The sequence below is a fragment of the Nelumbo lutea genome, chromosome 1 (genome assembly GCF_056320005.1).
Source record: "Nelumbo lutea isolate HS-2025 chromosome 1, American lotus-T2T, whole genome shotgun sequence".
NCBI classification, from domain to species: Eukaryota; Viridiplantae; Streptophyta; class Magnoliopsida; order Proteales; family Nelumbonaceae; genus Nelumbo; species Nelumbo lutea.
The window spans coordinates 206,891,455-206,917,275 of NC_142684.1; the positions used below are offsets into that span (position 1 = coordinate 206,891,455).

The 25,821-nt window shown below is 42.0% G+C and overlaps 1 protein-coding gene, 1 long non-coding RNA gene, 1 other non-coding gene and 2 pseudogenes across 4 annotated transcripts; 1 reads left to right on the forward strand and 4 right to left on the reverse strand.

Annotated features, from left to right (window-relative positions):
* Positions 1 to 911: 911 nt before the first annotated feature.
* TRNAM-CAU (transfer RNA methionine (anticodon CAU)) lies at positions 912 to 983 on the reverse strand. Its single transcript has one exon. It is a non-coding gene; the product is annotated as a tRNA-Met (tRNA).
* A 153-nt stretch (positions 984 to 1,136) lies between these two features.
* Positions 1,137 to 1,329, reverse strand: LOC148880606 (small nucleolar RNA U3; annotated as a pseudogene).
* A 15,523-nt stretch (positions 1,330 to 16,852) lies between these two features.
* On the reverse strand, positions 16,853 to 17,847 carry LOC148880607 (uncharacterized). Its single transcript, XR_016104610.1, has 2 exons — positions 17,356 to 17,847; positions 16,853 to 17,244 (listed from the first exon to the last, which is right to left on the reverse strand). It is a non-coding gene; the product is annotated as an uncharacterized LOC148880607 (long non-coding RNA).
* A 164-nt stretch (positions 17,848 to 18,011) lies between these two features.
* Positions 18,012 to 20,551, forward strand: LOC148880608 (F-box protein CPR1-like). Its single transcript, XM_088962556.1, has 2 exons — positions 18,012 to 19,445; positions 20,254 to 20,551. Exon 1 carries the CDS (start codon positions 18,330 to 18,332, stop codon positions 19,419 to 19,421), a length of 1,092 nt encoding a protein of 363 aa, XP_088818682.1. The 5' UTR covers positions 18,012 to 18,329; the 3' UTR covers positions 19,422 to 19,445; positions 20,254 to 20,551.
* Positions 20,552 to 20,969: 418 nt separating this feature from the next.
* On the reverse strand, positions 20,970 to 25,575 carry LOC148880609 (phospho-2-dehydro-3-deoxyheptonate aldolase 1, chloroplastic-like; annotated as a pseudogene). Its single transcript, XR_016109641.1, has 5 exons — positions 25,183 to 25,575; positions 22,480 to 22,749; positions 22,099 to 22,375; positions 21,619 to 21,864; positions 20,970 to 21,506 (listed from the first exon to the last, which is right to left on the reverse strand). The product of XR_016109641.1 is annotated as a phospho-2-dehydro-3-deoxyheptonate aldolase 1, chloroplastic-like (transcript).
* Between the last annotated feature and the right edge of the window lie 246 nt (positions 25,576 to 25,821).

The following is a 25,821-nucleotide window of genomic DNA, read 5'->3' on the forward strand; positions in this document are numbered from 1 at the left end:
CAACCAAAGAAACATAGTATTTGTAAGTGTTAAATACCCCTAAAATTGACTCCCTATAAAAATGTTAGAATAACAAAGTAAAAATAAAAAGTACTTCATAATATCAAAACACCCAAAACGTATACACATGTATTACTTCTTAGCTAATCAAGCACTAACCTGAGGAATCAAACTATAAGAGGATGATATATCCGTGTATTCAACATCAGTTAATTACCGTGTACCGAAATGGAGACAAAAAACGGTTGAGTCTACAACCATGTGACCATCTCAACCACCAGACTTAAGTACCTGCCTGGCCTATGGAACGGACCTATTCAAGTAAGGTCATGCTATTCTATCTTTTGCATATTTTGAAGCAATGTTCAACTGTGATCGAACCATGATGATGTAACATATACAGATTTACTAATAGCCACTAATGCGGGATAGTTTTTCTTTTTTTTTTTTTTTTGGTAAGGATGTGGGACAAAATTCATCTAATAAAATAAATTCTCAAAATGAAATTGAAAACTTCCATCTATGAATCCAGATTTGTTACTCATCGAGCTTGCTTCACACCAATCTCACAAAGCTTTTAATTGTGCATTGAAAACATCAGTGTACTTGTATACTGTCATTTATGGGAAGATATGCACGGATGCCAGGTGTGAGTGTGTGAGGCGCTATGGGGAGCAAATCCAATTTCTCTATGTGTCATGCATGATGCAGCAAGCGGGTTCTAGACATAAATATTCATATATGTTAATTGTTTTTTTTTTTTGGAAGCCATATATGGATTAATTGTTGAAAAGTTCTATTAACGTGTTTGTAGGAAGCCCAAAAGAAGAGAGAGAGAGAGAGAAACAGCTTAAAACCAAAAAGTGAAATTTGGCAAAAGAGAGCTGAAAGCCTTTCTCTGAAACACTTAATATCAGAGCCAGGTTTCGATCCTGGGACCTGTGGGTTATGGGCCCACCACGCTTCCGCTGCGCCACTCTGATTCGTTATTTAACTTGCCTTAATCTAAAAAATTCGGTTTAATAGCTTGGGAGGTTGGCTTTTTATTCCACGGTTTAATCCCGCCTGCCACCAGTAATGTTGATGCATTTGAGCCCAGCGGAATATATATTTATAAGAAAAGGAAAAAAGGGGAAAGTCTTGTCAGAAATGGGCTGAGAACGATCCTCTACGGCCCGTAGAAACTCAAATCTTGAGATCCCAAGGCAATCAATCACGCTCTGATCGCACGGTTCGAATTCATCCACCAGACGTTGATTCCTGTCTCCTTAAGATTCAAGGATACAGAGGTACGAGCCTATAGAACAGATCCCGTTCAAGTAAGGTCGAACCCTTTGAAAGCTCGGGCGCTTTGAAGAACACGTCTACATAATTATTAACAACCGATATGGGACAAAGTGCAATTAATAAAAATATGCGAAGTCGGAAGCTTTGCCAGGTTCATGGGAATTGCGAAGATGGGGCGCTGGCCTTGTTTCGAACCAATGAAGGGGACTGATAGTGATAGATTCTTTCAGTTTATTTGGTGTTTTAGTTTCATGATTCATGGAACCTACAGGCTACAGGGTTGGGTATAGATGTTTTAGGTAAGGTAGGTCTGCAATTTACGAGTGTTTAGTCTTAGAGAATTCATCAAATCAAAATAAAAAAAATGCTTAAATACCAGAATTTGATTACTTTCTCCATTTAAAATGTTCTCTCAGGGTAAAATTTTCCTCACCCCACTCAAAAAAAAAAAACAGGCTATCTTTAATAGTTCATTTGGTACTTTACTTATCTTACTGATTTTTACAATACTTATTGTGCTCAATGCATACTTTCGAAAATAAATTGTTTTTGGAAAAAATAAACTGTCACCGGAAGCCTTTCTCCTATATCAGAGCCAAGTTTCGATTCTGGGACTTGTGGGTTATGGGAGCCCACCACGCTTCCGCTGCGCCACTCTGATTTGATATATTTTGTTTTAATTTAATTGAATATAGTACATAAAAGAAGCATGACCACCACAGCTATATATATTAAGAAAGGGATAAGTAGACTGTAATTCACATCCGAACTCTAAATTCCAATACTAGATTATAACAATTCAAAATTTCAAATACCTCCACCTAAACATCAACAACGCCTGCCTGTGTATTGACATCAATTCTGAATTGGCACTTACCTCAACTGTATGGTAGAGATAAGATTTCTGGGGTGGACTGAACACTAAAAAACTATTAACAAAAAGGTCATTTACTAGAATACATCTATAGTTTCATAGATTTAATTAAACCAATTTTATAATTTGTATTTTATTAAAAATACCTTATAATTTACAATTTAGTTACTTAGTGGCATTTGGTTGCACTTTTAAGATATCAGACCTCAAACCCGTTTAGTGTCTCCTCTTAAAACCGATCTGAATTTTGTTTTCATATCTGAAAATTATAATCCAGGAGCCGGATCTGAACGCACTCAGATGCATTTCAGAGACAGTGCATGGTCGAAATTACCCTTCAACTTTTTTCGAAGTGGCACACTCTCACACTTGGGCCGAGTGGTTTTAGAAACTTATTTAATGTGTTTTGCCACCAATCACACTTAAGTTCGGATCATTTGTCCCCTAGGGACAAAAATTTTTCTGTCCCGTCCAATACATTTTGAACACGTCATAGATCTTTCTACATTTGAAATTAACGGTCTAAACCTTTAACGGCAGCCTCGACTCAAAAATTGATGAAATGCATTTGAAATTTTGACAACCCGCCCAAACACTCAAGCCTTTCATTCCTTCCTCTATCTCGAACTCGTCTTTCTCCCTCTTCTTTTTCTTCCTCCTCTCTCACATCTGGTTCCACCAGTGCCACTGACCGCCAGAGATGTTGCTACCAACTGTTGGAGACGGTTGCCTCAGTCTGTAAGGTTTGCCAAAACTACGGGTGGAGATATCCATATTTTGTATCTAGATCCCTAATTGCCTCACTAGCTGTTTACTGGAGTAATTTTCAACCATGTACATAGCTGTAGGTTCACCTTGCAACCACCCATATTGTTGCCATCCATGTTAGTGGGTCAACAAGAGGCACATTACCCTAGAGGAGAAGATGGATGGGTTATTTAACGGCATAGGAGAAGATGGGGAAGTAGGTGAAGGGTGGTCACTGGATGTCTGATCTTATTATCCAAGGAAAAGAGATTAGGCCTAAATAAAGTAAATAAATAATATAAGGCTTTTCTTTTGCTCTACTCTGTATATAATATTACCTTTTCATTTCAATGAATGTTACATATGGGAATTGAACAAGCATGTTTTGACAAAATCAATGTAAAATTCAGCTATATCATCTGTGCTCGTCATCCTAGTTCTTGATCCATTTGTGCTCTATGGATTCAAAAATTTCATCAAAGATGGAACAAATTGGATTGCAAGCCTGAAATCCATTAAATTATTGTTGGTCAGATTCACATCATTATACTAAAATTAAAAAACATTGGCAATGTTTGATTAAAAAGATCGGTGTGGTTGTTTACTGATTTCTAATTGCCATTTAAAATCCCATATTTACAATATTACACTCCAGATTGTTGCAGGGGCGAAATAAGAACCACTAGAGTTGCAAGGGTGAGGCAAGGTTATGGAGTTGACCGGAATATAGCACCAGCGAGGGTTGCAGTGGCGAAGAGGGTTCCTGTGTAGCCAGAGTACAGCAGCGTATTGGTGGGGAGAGAGAAGAACTGTGAGAGAGAAACTTGAATCGGTGGCCGGAGTATAATAGCGTGTCAATCGGTGGCGAGAGAGGAAAACCGCAAGAGAAAAACTTGAATCGGCGAGGGATGGAACTATCGGCAGCTGTAGTGGCAAAGGGGCGGTGGGTGGAGAGGGAAGGAAGAAGAAGAGACAAACTCACAGTGGTACTTGGGAATGAAAAGAGAAAGTGGGTACGAAGGGTGAGTGGGTTAAGCGTATTTGATAAATAATGAATAGGATTGGATTGGAGGAGACAAAAAGTTTTCTGTCCCTAGGGAACAAACGATCCAAACTCTTTTGCCAGCACACTCTCACAATTGGGCCCAGTGGTTTTATACCACTTATCATTTGGCAACCAAGTTTACTTCCTTCCAGATCGGTATGCCTCCCCCTCCCCTCTATCTTATGTCCCAAATCCCAGGCACTGCTAAGGTACAAGTAGTTGACGACCTTTTGATAGAACGAGACCACATACTGCCTGAACTCAAGGAGAATTTAGTATGAGCCCACAACAGGATGAACAACATGGCCACCTTGAAGAGAATAGAGAGAATTTAGAAAGAATTGAGCCGGTGACATACAAACTCACCCTTCCAAATGACTGCAAGCTCCATTCGGTTTTTTATGTCTCTTGGCTCAAAAAGAGATTAGGCCCTACCAATTCCACCATGCCAACCCTACCCCCATTACTTCCCCATGGCATCATTCACTGACAACCCATGGCAATTCTATCATTAAAATGCATTTTGTTGTTGTGAGGACAATGGAGAGAGGTAGCGTTTACACAGAGGAGTAAGATTGGGAGTTTATACTTGAAGGGCATTTTTGCCTTTTACATACCACTTAACGACTGATTAACACCGGATACTAGATTGTCGCAAATTAAAAATTTGGGTATTAGATTGTCATAATTTAAAGTTCAGGTACTAAATTGGCACTCAGCCTAAAGTATAGGTTACCTATCGACAATTTTTCCTAAAAACAATTGTCTCCTGTCAATCTTGATTATGAAAGGATGCTCTGTTACACATGGGAAATGTAATTGCAAAGCTGATATTGCAGAAGGTTGTAATTGGTCACACAACCTCTAATACAACCTTCTCGGTTCAGATATTTCGGGATATTGAAAAATAGGTCACATATAATAAAGTGTGAAATGGTAATCTACTAACACCTATTAGAAGGTCAAGTTACTGACGTGGGTTCCTTGGGCGTTTTAAAATGTTATAGTGTGTTTTAAGAGAAATAGTGGAAAGTAAGGGTGATTTTTAACAAGAGAAAATTCCATTTTAGAACCTTGAACTTTGGGGATAGTGTTAAGTTGCTACCCAAACTTTCAAAAAGTGTCAAATTGGTCACTACCGTTAATGGACCGTCAGTTATCTGATCACTGATGACATGTTGATGCAGCGTGGAAGCAATGGAAATTGGAGCTGGCTATGCAAGCACTGGGTGTTTGCTAGCACCTAGCGAATAACACCGATTTCTCTAGGAGAGAGAAAAGGTGGCGAAAACTAAAAGAAGAGAACTCAAGAAAATCTGAAAAATAAGAAGTATGAATTCAATCATAACTCTGGGAAATATATAAGTATTTATAATACATTGAGAAATTGTAAAATAATTAGGAAAGAAAAAATGTAATTGATCTAAACATCTCAAACACATAGTTGGATTTAACTCTTCTTGATCTTGGTCTTGATAGGATCGAACTCTCTTGGAATTCTTGGGCTTGATCTTCCATCGTTGGATTTAATCCATGAATCTTGGAAGCCTTGGATTATCTTGATCTATAGGATTCTTGATTATCTTGAATTCTTGAATTATCTTGAATTATCTTGGATTATCTTGAATTCTTGATAATTCTTGAATTATCTTGAATTATCTTGGATTATCTTGACTTCTTGCCTTATCCTTATCCTAGAGCTACCGCCCCTAGGGGTGAGATGGGCTTTCTTGTGATGGGCCTCCATCATTCTCCCCCACTTGGAGAAAACTCGACCTCGAGTCGTGATTAGGATAGGCAAGTGTGATCTCTGGCAAGTACCGGTGAAGGTCAGCAATGTTGAAGGTCTTGGATATACCCATATGATCTGGTAGGTCCACTACATAGGCATTATCATTTGATGTAACCGTTTTCGGCCACGTACCAATGTTTTGTGATGTAAAATTTTTTGGCTAAGTACCTCGTTATTTGACCCGGTGGTGGCGTGCCTAAGTGATGAGCTACTTGGTGGTGAACTGCCTACTGGCGAACTGCTCGGTGGAGAACTGCTTGGGGGTGAACTGCCTGGCGGCGAACTGCCCGGTGGTGAACTGTCTGGTGGCGAACTGCCTGGTGGCGAGCTCCCTGGTGGCGAACTGCCTGGTGGCAAACTACTTGGTGGCGAACTGCCTGGTGGCGAACTGCTTTGTGGCGAACTGCCTGGGGGCGAACTGTGTGGCGGTGAACTGCCCGGTGGAGAACTGTCTGGTGGCGAATTGCCTGGTGGCGAGCTGCCTGGTGGCAAACTGCTTGGTGGCGAACTGCCTGGTGGTGAACTACTTTGTGGCGAACTGCCTGGTGGCGAACTGCTTGGTGGCGAACTGCTTGGTGGCAAACTGCCCGGTGGCGAGCTGCTCGGTGGCGAACTGCCCGGTGGCAAATTGCCTGGTGGCGAACTGCCTGGTGGTGAATTGCCTGGTGGCGAACTGCCTGGTGGCAAGCTGCTCGGTGGTGAACTGCCTGATGGCGAACTGCTTGGTGGCGAATTGCCTGGTGTCGAACTGCCTGGTAGCGAACTGCCTACTAGGCGGCCGATGACTTAGAGAATGCTGGAGCTCCCTGGTGCGGCGCAATCCGACTGCCCTCAGCATGAGGTGGTCTTCTTTCCTTTGTAGGCAGTGGGAGTTGAGGGACCTGCAAGAACTCCATCTTTTCCTCCTCTTTGTAGGTGGCGGGAGCTAAGGGACCTCCGAGAACTCCATCTTTTCCTCCTCTTCGTAGGCAACGGGAGCTGAAGGACCTGCGAGAACTAAATCAGAGGTCCTGGGGGTATTTTCCCGGTGGGGGCTCTCCGACGCTTAAGTTAGCACTCTTATTGTAGAGAGCTTTGAAGATAATATGAGAGAGCTAGAGAGCATGGTTACTTCCCTTTCTTCATCCCCCTCCCCTTTGGGGGGTGAGGTCTTTATATACCGGAGTCCTCGCGGGTTAGGTGGGTGAAAAGCCTCCAAACGGTAAGACTCGTCGCATCCTGTCAGAACCGGGGTACGGTGGTTAACTCCTCGAGGTCGTCAGGCTGGCGCTTGTGTCAGGCGGCCAGGTCGGTGCTTGGGCCGGGTTGTCAGGGGGGAGCCTGCGTCAGTCGGCGGGTCAGTGTCTAGGCCAGGTCGTCAGGTCGGTGCCTGTGTCAGTCGGCGGGTCAGTGTCTAGACCAGGTTGTCAAGCTGGTGCCTGTGTCAGTCGGCGGGTCTGTGTCTAGACCAGGTTGTCAAGCTGGCGCCTGTGTCAGTCGGTAGGTCAGTGTCTAGACCAGGTTGTCAAGCTGGCGCCTGTGTCAGTTGGCGGGTCAGTGTCTAGGCCAGGTTTGTCGGTGGGCGCCTTATGGGCGGCTTGGCCGGATCATGCGCTAGGCTGGTCCAGGTCGGCCAGGTCGTGAAGGCCGCACGTCGCACGCAGCTCGCGCAAGCCGTGTGCAGTTCGCGCAGGCTGCGCACAAGTCGCGCGTGCTGCGTGCAAGTCGCGCAGGCGCGCGTCAGGCCACGCGCAGGTCGCGCCAGGCCGGCCAGACTGGTGCCCGGGTGGGTCACCAACTTCGTAAGTTTGTTGGCTGGGTGTTTTCCTAGTTGTCACAAGGTGCCACGTGTCACAATTTCACTGGAGGGCCAAATCTGCCCTCATCAATAGCCCCCCACTCCCGAGTTGATAGTAACTCAGTGAAGGGAGTAGATTTCTTTTGGCCCGTAAGTCGATGAGCTAGTAAGTGCTGATCCAATTACTAGTGTGGCCCGTTGGCTTTGGGAGCGACTTGTAGTCTACTCTTCTTTGACTTTTGCCCGTGCCGGAGAGGCGACCGGGTCTTTAGTAGTAATGTGGCTTGTAGGCTTTTGGAGTGACCAGTGGTCTACTCTTTTCTAACTTTGCCCGTGCCGGAGAAGCGACCGGGTCTTAAGTATTAATGTGGCCCATAGGCTTGGCTTGCATCAGCTTCGTAATGCCGATCACCTACTCCTACAAGAAGCTACTAGGGGCTCGACCTTCGGGGGCAGCACTACTAACTTTAGGTTGCCAGCTCACACGGGAGCCTTGGAAGGCTCGACCAGTAAGGGCACCTATGTAGTCAGTTGGCCGCCAACTCCCGCGGAAGCCACGAAGAGCTCATCTTGGTAGGGGGACCTTGCGGAGAGGACTGATGTGGCATTATCTGAATTGAAAGTAAGGTTGGTAGAGCTACTTAGTCCGTTAGCTCCCTGCATAGTCTCTGAGTTCATAAAAAATGTAAACTATAAAGCGATAGCTTCAATTTCTAAAAAGTGAGGACTTAGTTTTGGCAAGATGAGAACTTAGCTTTTGTAGGATGAGAACTTAGCTTTTTGTAGTGTGTTCCCACAGGCGGCGCCAATTGATGTAATCGTTTTCGGCCACGTACCAATGTTTTGTGATGTAAATTTTTTTGGCTAAGTACCTCGTTATTTGACCCGGTGGTGGCGTGCCTTAGTGATGAGCTGCTTGGGGGCGAACTGCCTGGCGGTGAACTGCCCAGTGGTGAACTGTTTGGTGGCGAACTGCCTGGTGGCGAGCTCCCTGGTGGCGAACTGCCTGGTGGCGAACTGCTTGGTGGCGAACTGCCTAGTGGCAAACTGCTTGGTGATGAACTGCCTGGTGGTGAACTGCCTGGTGGCGGACTGCTCGATGGCGAACTACCTGGTGGAGAATTGCCTGGTGTCAAACTGCCTGGTGGCGAATTGCCTGGTGGCGAACTGCTTGGTGGCGAACTGCCTGGTGATGAACTGCCCGGCGGCGAGCTGCTCGGTGGAAAACTGCCTGGTGGCGAATTGCCTGGTGGCGAACTGCCTGGTGGCGAGCTGCTCGGTTGCGAACTGCCTGGTGGCGAACTGCTTGGTGGCGAATTGCCTGTAGGCGAATTGCCTGGTAGCGAACTGCCTACTAGGCGGCCGGTGACTTAGAGAATGCTGGAGCTCCCTGGTGCGGCGCAATCCGACTGCCCTCAGCATGAGGTGGTCTTCTTTCCTTTGTAGGCAGCGGGAGCTGAGAGACCAGCGAGAACTTCATCTTTTCCTCCTCTTTGTAGGTGGCGGGAGCTGAGGGACCTACGAGAACTCCATCTTTTCCTCCTCTTTGTAGGTGGCGGGAGCTGAGGGACCTCCGAGAACTCCATCTTTTCCTCCTCTTCGTAGGCGGCGGGAGCTAAAGGACCTGTGAGAACTGAATCAGAGGTCCCGGGGGTATTTTCCCGGTGGGGGCTCTCCGACGCTTAAGTTAGCACTCTTATTGTAGAGAGCTTTGAAGATAATATGAGAGAGCTAGAGAGTAGGGTTACTTCCCTTTTTTCATCCCCCTCCCCTTTGGGGGGTGAGGTCTTTAATACCGGAGTCCTTGCGGGTTAGGTGGGTGAAAAGTCTCCAAACGATAAGACTCGTCGCATCCTGTCAGAACCGGGGTACGGTGGTGAACTCCTCGAGGTCGTCAGGCTGGCGCTTATGTCAGGCGGCCAGGTCGGCACCTGGGCCGGGTTGTCAGGGGGTGCCTGTGTCAGTCGGCGGGTCAATGTCTAGGCCACGTCATCAGGTCGGTGCCTGTGTCAGTTGGCGGGTCAGTATATAGACCAGGTCGTCAAGCTAGCGCCTGTGTCAGTCGGTAGGTCAGGGTCTAGGCCAGGTTTGTCGGTGGGCGCCTTATGGGCGGCTTGGCTGGATCATGCGCTAGGCTGATCCAGGTCGGCCAGGTCGGCCAGGTCGCGCAGGCCGTGCGTAGTTCGCGCAGGCCGCGCGCGTGCTGCGCAAGTCGCGTGTCAGGCTGGCCAGACTAGTGCCCGGGTGGGTCACCAACTTCGTAAGTTTGTTGGCTAGGTGTTTTCCTAGTTGTGACGAGGTGCCACGTGTCACAATTTCATTGGAGGGCCAAATCTGCCATCATCATCATTGATCTTCTTCACGATCTTGCATGGGCCATAGTTCCGGGACTTCAACTTATTGTAAGTACCCGCGGGAATTCTTTCCTTCATTAAGAAGACCATAACCTCGTCACCTACATCAGACACTTGAGACCGGCGGTTCTTGTCTGCGACCATCTTGTATTTGGCGTTGGTTTGCTCTAGCTTCTGCTTCACGACCTCTTGGATGGACTGGATTTGTTTTGCCATTTGCTCTGCTGAGATACTGGCGCTGTGTACTTGGGTAGCTTCACTAAATCCGGTGCATGGTTAGGGACTTTCATGTATACGATGGAGAATGGGGATCTGCCTGTAGAACTGTGTACTGCGTTGTTATAGGTGAACTCAGCCTGGGCAATGGCGAAGTCCCACTGTTTTGGTCTCTCCTGACATATGCTGCGAATTAAATTCCCTAAGGTCTGGTTTACCACTTTTGTCTATCCATCTGTTTGCGGATGGGCTGTACTGCTGAAATTAAGTAATGAATCAAACAACCTCCATAGGGTCATCCAAAAGTGTCTGAGGGACCGTGTGTCACGATCTGAAGTGATGGTCTTGGGTACCCCATGCAAGCGGACAATCTCCCTGAAAAACAATTTGGTTGTTGTGAATGCATCTACTACTTTCTTGCATGGGAGGAAGTGAACCATTTTTGAGAATCTGTCAACCACCACGAAGATGGAGTCCATGTTCCTCTGGGTCATTGGCAAGCCTAGCACAAAATCCATGGACAAGTCTTCCCATATAGTAGTAGGAACAGGTAGGGGCATGTAGAGACCTGTGTTTTGGGCTTGTCCCTTAGCTGTCTAACAAACATAACACCTGCTTACAAGGGTAGACATGTCCCTTCTTAATTTTGGCCAGTAATATCGCCCCTTAACTGCTTCTACTGTTTTGTCCCTTCCCAAGTGTCTTGCTAATCCACCCCCATGCAAATCCCTGATGATCTTTTCGCGGAGGGAAGTCCAAGGGATACACAGTTGTTCCCCTTTCATAAGGAATCCATCATAAATAAAGAAGTCTTATGTTGGCTGCTTGTTCACACATTTCCCCCATACCTGTTGAAAGTCTTCATCCTGGGCATATAAGTCTTTTAGGCACTCAAAACCCACAATCTCAACACTGAGGGTCTTGATAAGAGCTACACGCCTACTAAGTGCATCAGCCACTTTATTTTGCTATCCTGTCTTATACACAATTTTATATGAAAACTTATCTAGGAAAGCAGACCATCTGGCATGTAAATCACTTCTTAATTGCTTTTGCCCCCTAAGATATTTTAGGGCCTGGTGGTGAGTATAGAGAACAAATTCTTTTGCAATTAAATAGTGTTCCCACGTCTTCAAAGCTCTAATCACAACATAGAACTCCTTGTCATAAGTAGATCAATTTCTCTTGGCTTCACATAGTTTTTCACTGAAGAAAGCGATGGGTCTTTTCTCTTGGGACAATACAGCCCCTATGCCAACTCCGCTGGCATCACATTCAACTTCAAAGAATTTATTAAAGTCTGGCAAGGCAAGAACATGAGCAGTACATAAATTTTCTTTTATGAGAGCAAAACTTTGCTCTTGTTCTTCTCCCCATTGAAATCTACCCTTTTTCAAGCATTCAGTAATGGGAGCCATGATACTACTAAAATTCTTAATAAAGCGCCTATAGAAGGTTGCCGACCCATGAAATCGCCTGACATCTGTGACAGTGGATAGAGTCGGCCACTCCCTAATGGCTTTCACTTTTTCCTCGTCTACTTTCACTCCATCATTGCTTATAATAAATCATAGGAATAATAAACTATCATTCATAAAGATGCATTTTTTCAAATTAGCATATAATTTATTTTCCCTCAATGTTTGCAGACCTCCCTAATATGTCCCACATGCTCAGTGATAGATTTGTTGTATATCAAAATAGACTACCACAAATTTACCAATGAAGGGGCATAATACCTAGTTAATTAGCCTCATGAAAGTGCTGGGTACGTTGGTTAGTCCAAAGGGCATGACTAACCACTCGAACAAGCCATCTCTAGTCTTGAAGGTTGTCTTCCATTCATCTCCAGGGTGGATCCTGATTTGATGATATCCACTCCTAAGATCTATTTTTGAGAAAACTATAGCTTCGCTTAGTTGGTCCAACATGTCATCCAACCTAGGAATGAGAAATTTGTACCCAATGGTAATCTTATTAATGGCCCTGCTATCGACACACATTTTCCAACTGCCATCTTTCTTAGGTGTAAGTAAAGCAGGTACTGCACAAGGACTCATGCTTATTTGAATGTGTCCCTTTTAAAATAATTCTTATACATTTTCCCGTAAGATTTCATTCTCCTTAGGACTCATCCTGTAATGTGGGAGGTTAGGTAGACTGGTACCTGGAACAAAATCAATATGGTGTTGTATATCTCTCATGGGAAGGAGTTCATTTGGTAACTCCTCTGGAACTACATCATTAAATTCGTCCAGTAGTCCATGTATTTCAGCTGGAATTGTATTTTCATCATTAACATCTCATTTTACTACTAACAAATGTATTTCATGAGTATCCTTACATTCTTTAATAAATTCAGCATAATGATGGGTGATGGTAAGGAAATTCTTCTCATGTGTCTTTGGAGCATTTGTAATATTTTTTTCAGCTATGGGTAACAAAGTATAACGTGTACCCTATTTTTTCAGTTGGTAGGTATTATTCCTACCCATGTGCCTTGCATCTATATCAAATTGCCAAGGCCTCCCTAACAAAATATGGCAAGCATCCATATCAACAATATCACAATATACTTCATCATGGTACTTACCAATTGAAAAAGGTACCTTGCAGCGTTCTTCCACTCGTACGCCGCCTCCTTCCTTGATCCACCCAATTGTGTATGGGTTGGGATGTTTTTCAGGAACCAGTTGTAATTGTTGGATGACATCCCTGCAAATAATATTTTCATGACTGCCACTATCAATAATTAAATTAAATATTTTTTCCTTGACAGTGCATCTGGTACGAAATAATCTGTGCCTTTGAGAAGTATCCTTATTTTTCTAGGACAACATTAATTTTCTTACCACACAAGTATACTCCTCATATTTGTATGGACCTCCCCATCAGGTCCACAATATACTTCATCCTCAATATCTTCTTCATCCTCCATTTCTACCATATTAACTGCCTTCCTCCTGGGACAGTCACTGGATCTATGTCCCACCACATTACATTTAAAACATTTAATAGGAGCAGGCCTTGCATAAGGGTTAATGGGTTTAGGAGGGTTGGAAGGATTACCTCGCATATGTCCTCCTGTAGTAGCCTTACCAGCGTTACTTGTGCTTGCCGGGTTAGAAGGTTGTGCTGTCGGGAATGATTTGTTCCTGTCGACAGTTGCCGGTCTATTGTCGCTTCCGCTGTATCAGCGGTAATTATCACCGCATGCCTTGTATTGGAACATTAATTCTGCTTTCAATGCTAGGTTCCTTGCTTGCACATTGAGAACCATCTCAAACCGCTTAGAAAATGGGCTGCCTGCTGGTTATCACTTTCAGATAATTGATTTCTCTCAGCTAATCTCAAAAATTCAGATGTATATTCATTAACACTACGAGAACCCTGCGCACACCGTTGGTAAGATTCAAACATGTACTATTCATAATCTGGGGGTAAAAATCTACCTCTTATAAGTTGTTTCATGCGCCTCCAAGTTCGAATAGGACCCCTTCCTTCTCTCATCTGGGTCTCTCTCATACGTTCCCACCAAATAGATGTGCCTCCCTTTAATCAGAAAGCTACCAGTTTTACCCTTCATTCCTCTGGTATCTCCATATAATCAAGGAACCTATCGACTTCTGTGATCCAATCCAGGTGTCCCTCTATACCAAGATCTCTACTAAAAGTAGGAATATCTACCTTGAGTTTAAATTCATCATTATTCCTACGGGGATTGAAATTACATTGATTGTGCCAATTTCTACCGTTTCTGTCGTTGCCGGGAAGAACTGGAGCACCACCAAATTTGGAATCATCCTCATTGTCATCGTCAAGAATTGGACGTTGGGACACAGTAACGACGGGTGGTCTGTCGCGGTTGTCTCCTTCGATCTGTTGTGGATTTTCTTGGTTCTGTGGGACAACCTCCCGTAACAAGGTTTGTAGTTGCTCAGTCACCTCTGCCAACTGCCGCTCGATGTTACGTGTGGCTATGCGATGTTCTTCAATCGCTCTCCAACAGCTGGGAACCCCTGATCTCCGTCATGGGGTGGGTTGCGACTGCTACCATCTTGGTTGGCCATCTGACTGGGCGAACTTCCTGCTCTGATACCACCTGACACAGCGTGGAAGCAATGGAAACCGGAACTGGCTATGAAAGCACCGAGTGTTTGCTAGCACCTAGCGAATAACACCGATTTTTCTAGGAGAGAGAAAATGTGGCGAAAACTAAAAGAAGAGAACTCAAGAAAATCTGAAAAATAGGAAGTATGAATTCATTCATAACTCTGGGAAATAACAGTATTTATAATACATTGAGAAATTGTAAAATAATTATGAAAGAAAAACTGTAGTTGATCTAAACATCTCAAACACATAGCTGGATCAAACTCTTCTTGATCTTGGTCTTGATAGGATCGAACTCTCTTGGAATTCTTGGGCTTGATCTTCCACCGTTGGATCTAATCCATGAATCTTGGAAGCCTTGGATTATCTTGATCTCTAGGATTCTTGATTATCTTGAATTCTTGATAATTCTTGAATTATCTTGAATTATCTTGGATTATCTTGGATTATCTTGAATTCTTGATAATTCTTGAATTATCTTGAATTATCTTGACTTCTTGCCTTATCCTTATCCTAGAGCTGCCGCTCTTAGGGGTGAGATGGGCTTTCTTGTGATGGGCCTCCATCACATGTGCAACTTAAAATTTTTGAAAATGTTAAAACCTTCAAAAGAATACACTGTTCATTGTCCTCTACCTTGAGACTGAACCGATTGAGATGTTTGAAATTTTGAACTAATGAAGACACCATTCACTGTTTTCTACCTTTAGATGCTAGGCCCACTTCTAACGAAAACAGGACGGAAGAGAGAACCAGGATAGGTCAAACAAGTTTAAGAATGTCATACAGCCTGAGCATGGCTGGAGGAAATCCAAACTCAGACCTGATTTTGATCCTATCAGAAGATTTGAACTACTGGAGACTCACATCCCTCTTTCCCTCCCCACCCCTCCAAAAAAAAAAAAAGGATAAAGTCCCAAATTGAGAAGTATGCCACATCTGTAAATGATGCAGATAAAAAGTAAATAAGGCCAATGATAATATATACCTGATTATGGGGTTGTTGATCTCCTTTCCTGTCAAAATTGGTTAACTCAGGGCAAGATTTCTCTGTATTCAACTTTCCCACCAAAAGCATGTTTTCAGGCATAACTTTTTTATCTAAGATGTGTGCATGTGCAATTTCATCTTCTACGTACATCTGTATTTTTCTCATCTTTTTGAAACAAATCCTTGGAATTGCATTGGCAATCAGTATTTATTTTTTTGCAATCACTTTGAACCAAAGATTTCATCATGTCTGAATCAAGTGTTACTGAACAGCGTCTTCTTTTGAAGACAATGAAGATTTGAGTATTTGCTAATAAAGACAATGAAGATTTCATCACATTGTGGACCTCTTTCAAGGCGATGGTGAGACACTGAGACCGTCGGAGAGGCGAACAACCTTGTAAACGTCAGAGTAAGTGCCATAACCTACTTGTTCAAGAGTCTTGTATCATTGAGTGATTTCTATGCAGCTGAAGATGCTCCAACTTTTTAGAGGGAGGATCCATGGCGAATACAAGGCCTAAGTTTTCTGGTCACATCGTCAATCTCCATATGCATTGCTTTCGAGTTTTATGTGTGTAAGATGCTATAGCTTCAATGAGCATTTGTAGAGATATGGTTTTAGAAGCTCATTAAATAGCTTGGCATAGATCTGGTAAAAGACATTTTTGTCATTTTATATGACATTTAACGTATGTTAATGGTTTTGGACCAACTTGACACTTTTTGAGACGTTAAGAGTTAGACCTGTTCATAGGCCGGGTTTGGGTTTGGCTTTTGCCAAATTTTGAATGGTGCCCATCCCAAAGCCTAAACCTGATACAGTGTAAGTCAGGCCCGTAACCCGGCCCGTGAATGAGTCTATTAACGATTTCGGACCAACATGACACTTTTTGAAAGTTTGAGTACTCGAATGATACATTTGAAAGTTAGAGTAATAACTTGACACTACCTCCAAAGTTGAGGTACTAAAGTGGAATTTTACCTTTAAACAATTTCCTCTCGCGTTCTTTTGATAAAAATACATCATTCTTTTTAGGGTAAATTACAAAGACCCCCCTGTATTATAACCGTGAGACAAAGACCCCCTTTAATCCAAAAAGGCCTTGCAATATTTTTCAATCTCCATATTACCCTTCTAAAAGTATCCGGACGAAAAAACACTTAACAACAACGGTGATCCTCTTCGCCTCATATTCCTTCACATCTCTCTCTCTCCTCCGATCTCTCTTCAGTTCTTCCCGTTCCCCTTTCTCTCCTCCTCTTTCTTCTTTCCGCTCTCCTCTATTTTCCGTTCCTCTCCCCCATAGCCACCACATCTCGTTGCAGGCTAATTTCGGCATACCCCCTGCTAACACTCATTGTGTTCATAGAGGCAGGAAATGATCTCTATTCTCGGCTCAGATAGGTTAAGATTTCGTTTTCAATCAGGGAACGGGTCTTTGTTTTCCAATTTTTATAGTATCTCTCTCAAGTTCCAATATGAACCCGTATCGATTCTGTACCTATTGAACAAGGGGCTATTTGATTATGGCTTAAGTGGCCGAAATAACTGTTCCTCTGTTTCTTCAGTACTTTCTTCAGACATTAATTTTTAACGAGTTGATGAATATAACTTGCATGTTAATAGGATATTATCAAATGCCAAGATAATCACAAAACTTGGATCTACAAGTTTTATTCCTTGAATTTGCCATTCTGAAACTAGAAACAAGATAAAGTGAAGATATTTCTGTATTTATGTTTCTTATGGTCCTCAAATGGTTTCAACTTTCAACTACTTGTTTGCTAACTACTGGTCCTTTTTATTTGTTTTGTCATTTTGTGGATTTCGGATTTCCAATTGGCAATTGCAGTTTGCAAAAACAGAGGCAGTTGAAGAATATGAAACGCTTGCCTCTTGTTAAGAGTTAAGAGCTGCACAGACCTTCAAAGTTCAAGCTCTGCTTCCTGCTGCTATTGTTTCAGCCTGTAGATTCATGATTGGGTCAGGTGAGATGCTCTTCTGAAGTTTGTTGACGTCCAAGTGACAATGCATCAGCCAAACTCCTGGTTTTTTTCCCAAATAAAATAAATAAACGCATCAGATTGGTGAAACTGTAATTGAAGATGCAGAGGAGGTAATACCAAATAAGAACATAATTAGAGTTGGTGTTTTGCCTGGATTATCAGCAACAAATCGGATTACTGCCCATCCATTCACTGGAACTGCAACAGTACTCCTCATTGGTGGATCGACAAGATTGAACTTAGCCGTGTCAGTTTGCGTATTAAAATTCCCAAAGCCCTCTGCAACGATGTAGAAATCATATCCATGAATATGAATTGGGTAGTTCTCGGCTGAAAAGATACTTGTACCCTATAATACAAGTTCATCATCTTGTACCCTGTTCATCGTCTTCAACCTTGAGACGAAGAGGAGAGTGGCAAGGCACGGACTGCGTGGAAAAAGAAAGGAGAGGAGAGAAGGGGAAGGGAATGTAGAGAGATCGGGAGAGAGAGAGGGAAAGAGATGGAGAGAGAGAGAGAAATGTGAAGGAATTACTGCCACTGAGGTCAGATAAGATGAACAGTTTTTTTCTCGTCCGAATGGTTTTTACAAGGGTAGTATGGGATTAAAAAATATTAGAATGGCTTTTTGGATGGAAGGGGTCTTTGTCTCACACGGACCCATAATACGGGGGGTCTTTGTAATTTATACTTCTCTTTTACTTTTTGAGGAAGGATAAAATACAACACTCTCTTTACTTTTCAGAAAACGATGTAAAATGAACCAATTTGCTCAAAAACAACCAAAACAAAAACAAAATGCCAGAACAAAAAAGCAAAAGAGAACCTTTAACAACAGCCCAAACGAGAAGATGACCTTAAAAAAGTTGCAGGAGAATAATTGCAAGCAACCTCTCCCTCTCTCACCCAGATTTAACAACTCTGAGATCAATGAACGAGAGATGTTTTAGTTGCTTCCGTAGGGAATCAGACAATGTAACTGGCTTTTGTCTTTTTGACTTCAGAGTCGAGCTTCAATTCGAGTCGGCTACTAAAAAATGTCATTTAAACCCACTACAGAACTTCTCAAACCCACGACATAACCAGGATATACTGCACAAGGTAGAAGCTTGAAACCATCAGATATGGCGAGCATCATCCCAGAAGAGATCATGGTCGACATTCTCTCAAGGTTGCCCGCCAAGTCTCTCTTGCGATTCAGGTGTGTTTGCAAATCCTGGTACACCCTTCTCCATCGTCCTAGTTTCATTCAAATCCATCTAAATCGAGCTGTTGAGACCGAGAACGATCGCAAAATCATCCTTGCATGTTCCGGAACTCGAAGCCTTTACTCTGTAGACTATGATGCCTGTGACAAGGCAGTACTACTTAAGCACCCACTTGGGAAATCAGTGGTTGAGCTGTTGGGTTCCTGTAATGGCTTATTGTGCACCAAGGCTTCTGATACGGGTGACATGTTCATATGGAATCCATCCACTGGGGAGTACAATATAGTACCCAAAACTGATACTAAACCCTGGAACGATTCCGAGGTATGGCGATTATCTGTTTTTGGATTTGCCTTTGACCCAATGGTTCACGATTACAAGTTGGTAAAGATTGTGTCCATTTATAAAGCAGACATTCACTTCTGTGAATCAGAAGTCGAGGTCTACACGCTTGGCAGCAATTCATGGAGAAGGATTCCACACATTCCTTTTAAAATTTTTGGATACTATGCTGGGGTGCTTGTCAATGGTGCTCTTCATTGGATGGCTTCTAATGGATCCTCCGAATTGATTGCTTCTTTTGATGCCATTACTGAGGAGTGCCGGGAGATACCAAAGCCCCAATCAGCTTCTGAGCAGTTGTTCAATTTAGGGGTGTTGGGGGGATGCCTCTGTGTCTCTACAGCTCATGGTGTTGGTGTCATGATCGAGCTTTGGATGATGAAGAATTATGGTGTTGGGGAGTCTTGGACCAAAATTTTTACAATTTTGCAACCTATGCGGACCACGCCTCTTAGGTACTTGAAACCATTGGGCTATATGAAGAATGATGAAATTCTAGTTGAGCGTGGTGATGGAAAGCTGGTTTTGTACAACCCAATAGCTGCAACAATTAGAGATCTTTGCATCCAGGGTATTTCTGCTACTTGGTTCAATACAGAGATTCTTGTGGAGAGCCTGGTTTCTCTCTATTCTCAAAATGGAGTTGATGGGCAGCAACAGGCTTAAGAGAAAAGGGGAAAAAAAGAAAAGGTAGAGTCTTAGAAATTTTAAATAGAAACTGTACTCTTTTCTCTTGTAATAGCCTTTTGCCATGTCGGGGATGATTGTCATTGTTTCGAGTCCAGATCTGCTCCTCACATGGACCTCACAGCATGTATCTGCCGCATATCGGAAATGTCTCCCGTACTTGTATGTTATTATTCATAGGAGATGTTCCCAATACACGGTGAGATGTGGCTGTCAGGTCGGGTGTGAGGAGTGCTCTGTGAGGAGCAAATCCCAATTCCATTGTTTCGTCTCTGACCCATTAAATAAAAAATGAACTGTTTGCTCCATTGTGACCTGGGTGACAAAGGTTCAAATCTTGGAAACAGCTGTATGTGTAGGAGTAAGGATGCGTACATATGTCCCTCCCCAGATCCCACATTGGCAGGAGACTTATGCACTGGGCTGCCCTTTTGGACAGAATTGCTTGTAATGAACCAATGATGACAATAACTATATATCTGCCTTATTATCCATCATATGATTTCTTTGTCTTTTCTGGTTCAGTCATGATGAAGTTCCTAGCCTCAAATATCAATCTAATCTAGCTTTAGAGATGGTTAATATAAGAAACTGGTAGGTCGCTCTTTCTCCTGCAATGGAATGGGAATTTCATAATCCCTCTTCTCCAATTATGCTGTTCTAAAATATGTAGAGTTAGAAATTCAGGACATAGTATTTGAAATATATCTCCAATGGTCTTTTTTTACAAAGAATTCACTATCCTAATCTGCATGTATTTGATTTATACCCTTCAATATCTCATGTGATTTGTTTACTTCTACTAATGTAGGTGATGCCGGAGTGTAAGTGGCAACAAAAAGCATATGGGAAGGAGTATACAGAAGAAAATGGATAATATAGTGAAAATAATTATTTTACTATGTAACTTTTTGACCATACATCTTCTGCAATGTGAAGTTTATGTCATAACTGTTAAGTTTGTTGATGTTCTGGAAGTTGGAGCAAGAAACATGTGGGAAGGAGTATTAGCAGAAGAAAATCGATAACAGAGTGAAAAGAATAATTTTACAATGTAACTTTTTGACCATACATCTTCTGCAATGTGAAATTTATGTCTTGACTGTTAACTCTGTTGATGTTCTGGATAGGTGGAGCATTGGAGATTCGCACCCTTTTGGTTAATAGATCATCTAGAATATGAAGTTTGTATCTGAGTTAACTCTAAGGATATAATGTGCTTAATAATTTTCATTTGTAGCTTTTATTTTCCTTGAAATCGAAGCATTGGTCCTCAATCTCACTTCACAGCAAACTACCTGATGGGTGCTGTATTTTCATGCATGAACCTAGATTCTGTAAAGACCATTTGGTATGGCAGTGATACCATTTGTTCCAGGAGATTGAATTGATTTAGAATTGATGCTATAGGCTTTTGAGTGATGAAAAATAAAATGTTGTGTTAAATAAACAGATTAGATATTTCACTTATTAGTCCTTATGGTTGTAGAAGAATGTAAAGCTTCAGTTCACTCTTGTGGTTTCAGATGGAACACAGATATGGAAGCACAAATATATTGAAGGAAGATTGACTGGACTAAAGAAGGGTCTGTAACCCAAAACTGGCATACAAGGCTGGGGAGTATTGACAAGATACTTTATAATGCCACCTAAGTCCATAGGCTCATTGATAAGACCCTAGCCGTTTGAAGATTCAAGATGGAAATTTTCTACCAACAGATGAAAAGAAACTATATATAATAATCCCTGAACTGAGGAACCAATGAATCTAAAATATATCTAAGCAACAGAACCATTTCCCTGTTGGTTTTTGAGGAAGGTCTGACCAGATTTCATCCTTCTCCTTCTCAGTCTCTGTGCAATTGCAAAAGCCAAATCTAGGGACTGTGAAGCATTGAGCCTTGGATCACAATGTGTTCGGTATCACAAATTCAAGTCATCAAAAGTCACTGTCCTTGATCCTCCAATGCATTCTGTAACATTCTGACCTGTCATCTCCAAATAAACACCTCCAGGGTGGCTCCCCTCTTGTTCATGAACATCAAAGAATGCTCTCAACTCCGACTAAAACAGATAGAGAAGCAAAGCACCTTATTAGTCCTCGGGATGTAGAAATTGAGTGCAAGATAACTAAATGGTTTGGGCAATACTTTAATCTGATTGGCTGAGTTCTTACCCTGATTGCATCAAATGAGCGTGTCCTGAGGCCACATGGAGCCTTAATGGCGTTCCCGTGCATAGGATTACTCACCCAAGTCACAATAAGCCCAGCCTGACGCACAGCCCTAACCAGGTGGGGGAACTTCACCCGCATGTTTTCAGCTCCCATTTTAGTGATTATTGTTAGCCTCCCAGGCCTGTTTTGAGGGTTCAGAATCTCACACAACTTCACAAGCTCCTCGGGTTCCATCTTGTCACTCACCTTCATGACAAGTAGCAATTTCATGTTGAGCCCTAGAAAAAACTCAATCTTAAAAACTGAAGAATTAGCTTAAAATAATGTAACCACTCTATGTTATCTTAACAGCAATAGAACAACTAACTGGTCATGACAAGTAGAGAGGAAGGGTTTGGAAGTTAGGATCAGAATAACCCTCAGAAAAAATTAAGAGAAAACTAACAGATCTTTAGATGGTTAATGTGGCTCACCACCTACCTTTATGCCAAGAGGATTGGCTACTCCCCTTAGGAACTCAACATGAGCTCCATCCAACTGTCGAGTTCTCTCACCCACCCAAAGCATGTGAGCAGAGCAATCATAGTAAAGGCCAGTTGTTGAATCCTCCCTTGTTAATGCCTGCTCATATGGCAGATGAAGGCATTCATGAGACGTCCAGAATTCAGTGGCTGTCATTGTAGGATGATCTAGATCAAGTCCAGCAGCAGCCATGAAACCCAGAGCTTCATCTACCCTTTGTGCAAGTTCCATGTACCTGTCCTCAACCAGTAAAGTATATCTACCAAGTATCAGCAAAAAATATTCAATATAACCACAGCTATCTGCATTAAGAACTAGATCTTGGAGAGGTAGAGAAACCTGTCTCCTTGCTCAATGTGTTCTGTGAAATCTAGGTTCCATTGTGAGACTCTTTGCATATCCACCGGTAGCAAATGCTCTAAGAAGATTTAATGTACACCCAGACTGGTAATATGCTTTTATCAGCTTTCGGGAGTCTGGTGTTCTAGATTTTTCATCAAAAGCATGACCATTGATGATGTCTCCTTGATAAATTGGGAGCTTCACCCCATCTCTGGTCTCAAATGAGGTAGACCTAGGTTTTGCAAATTGGCCTGCCATCCGTCCCACCTGTTCCATAATCAAAGAAGAGAAACTTCCATCAGAGGAAGTACTGAAGTATCTTATCAGAATAAACAACAAATTTCTCCAGAAAAAAAAACCAGCAACGTGTTGCAACTGGAACACAATATATACCGAAATTCCTTTTCTCAAGAACAGTTATCTATTAAGTTTAGTAAAGTGTATGACAAGATTGCATATTTCATTTTTCAAAGGAAAAAGCTATAAACTGAGAATTTTTCCTTTTCGCAGCTGATAAGAGTTAATCCAGCCAAATATATGAAATCACGGTTCAAAGTATCGATATGTATCATGATTGACCCCTCTGAACCGGTTTTGAAAAATAAATAAATAAAACTTAAAAAAAGTATCTATACAGGCTGATATGCCCTATCGTATAAAATGCTAAGCAGATTAACTGTTGATTTTTAACCCTACCGTATGAAATGCTAAGCAGATTAACTGTTGATTTTTAATTATTCTCTTGTTCCCCTCTTTCACCTCAGGCAAGTATAAAGTAACATGGCTCAAATAGAAGGAACCAAACTATTCTTCTTAACCCAAATTCTATTCCTTGATTTAAAAGGATCAAACCCAAATAAATACGAAGAGATTTAGACCCCTCGATAAGACACAACTAGGGCATCTTTAGATAACATCAGTGATTATGACCGAAGATGGAATCAGACACATAAATAATGAAAATGTGCAAGCAGCCACAGTGGACAACGAAACCCAATAAAAATACAGATGACTAGAGAAAACAAATATTTCTACATACAATTGATGGAAATAGAAATCTTCCTGTCAGTTGAATTAACATCACAGAAAACCAGATTATGGGAATATTTTTGTGTTGAGAAATTAGATCGCTAATAAGACAATACACGTATAAAACTCTGTTCTTTAAAAACCTTGAAATACATTTGGAAGTTGAGATGGCAGACCAAAATGGCTTACCTCTCTTTCCATTAGTGTTGCATGGAATGGACATGGGCGCCAGAATCTGACACGTGTCCAAGAGTCTAACTCAGGAAAATGGAAGAAAAGCAGGACTGATGAACATGTCTATGGAAAAATCTTATATTAGTAAAATAATTCATAGGGAAATTTTCCCATTAGTACATTATACTTTGGGTTTAGTACCACTTTTGTTCCTAAACTTTAAAATGCGACAATTCAATACCCGAACTTTCAAAACATGACAATCTAGTACCTGCTATTAACTAACTTAACCAGCCGTTAAATGGCATTTAAAAAAGACACAAATATCCTTCAAGTGTTATCTAATTTTCTTTATCAACCATCTAAACGTCGACAGAAAAGTAGTAGTCCTAAATCTTTGCATTTTCCATTCAAAAAAGTTGAGGTCATATTTGAGTGGGCCATATGGTGATCCCAACTTTTTTGAATAGAAGAGGAAAGGATTTGAGGTTGTTAATTTTTTTTGTCAATGTTTGGATGGTCCATAAAGAAAATTAGATGACACTCGAAGGACATTTGTGTCTTTTTCAAATGTCACTTAACAACTAGTTAACATCAAGTACTGGATTGTCATGTTTTGAGAGTTCCGGTACTGAATTGATGCATTTTAAAGTTTGGGGACCAAAGTGGCAGTAGGCCCAAAATACATGGTACTAATTGGAAATTTTCTCTAATTCATATTTTTAGAATTCTAACATTATATACCCACAAAAAATGTAACTGTGCTTTTGTTACTAAATGGCATTTGATGCAAAAAATGGATCCATCTTGTAGATTCATGTCATCAAATAAAGGGGAAGATAAAAAAGGAAATGTTATGTAGAAGTGCTCTCAAGAATCTGTGGAATGCCCAATGGTTGTCCATTTAGAGGGTCCATATATGCTTTCCATGTTGGAATTTCAGCTTCCAAGATGAATTGTGGTTCTCATCACGAGATTGCTCTCATCTGATAACCACTCTAGTTAGGCGAGATACATGTGGTGGTGGCCCTGAGAGTAAACGGTCTGGTGGAGAAACTCCATTACAGGCTAGAGCTAAATAACCCCTCTTGTTATTTTAGAAGCATCCATATCAGAACCACAGCATAAACATATAAAACAACAGGAAAAATGGCAAATCCAGATCTCAACAAGCTGTGAATTGCTTAAAGAGAAGCACCTAAACATCCTATGTAAAAAGATGAGAAAAAATTTTATGAAGGAAGATGTAGGGTATCAGAGCCTTCTCTCTCTCTCTCTCTCTTCCCTGATAAATCATCACAATGATCAACTCAACAAAGCCGACTAAATTTGCATGGAACAAATTAATTTCTAATAGAAGAGCAATAATGGACAAAGTTGAACTAGCGTTAAAACTATACAGATAAAAAAAATGCTAACATATTCAGACATGAAATCCATAGAATATATACAACAAGAAAAACCCGAGTATGAGATCAAGAGCCATAAAAGACAGACCTTGATGACAGGCATCTGAGCTCCGAAGGTCAAGATCACTCCCATCTGCAACAAAACCCTGAACGTATCCCTTACTTTGTTTGCACTGAATTCCTTGAAACTCTCAGCACAGTCTCCACCCTGAAGCAGAAAATCCTTTCCAACAGCTGCATTCGCAAGTCGTTCCTCCAACTTCCGTGCCTCCCCGGCGAAAACAAGTGGAGGGGAGCTCTCAAGCTGCTTCAGAACCTTGTCAATCTCTTCGTTACTTGGGTAAGCTGGAATTTGAAGAACTGTCTTTGTTTTCCAGCTATCGGGAGTCCAGTTCAATGACCCAACCTTGGTTTGGACAGCAACAGTTGAGGCAGGTTTCTCTGCTGGGATGTTCAGGCTACCTGCAATTGCCAGGGCCATTGCACGTACAATTCGAAGCTCAGGGAGAGTGACTGGGTTCCTCCTTTACTCTAAATAGTTTGCAGAGAGATAGAATGATCCAGTAGGAGAGAAGCAAAATCTATATGAAGGTCCCTTCTCTTCTCCGAGGTTGGTTTTCAATTGCATGTCTTTGCAGTTTTATAGATGGAATTGTCTATATAACTCACGTAAGTACCCTGGGAAAATAAATTTAGTTTGACAGTTTTGACTGTTCACATTAGTGGA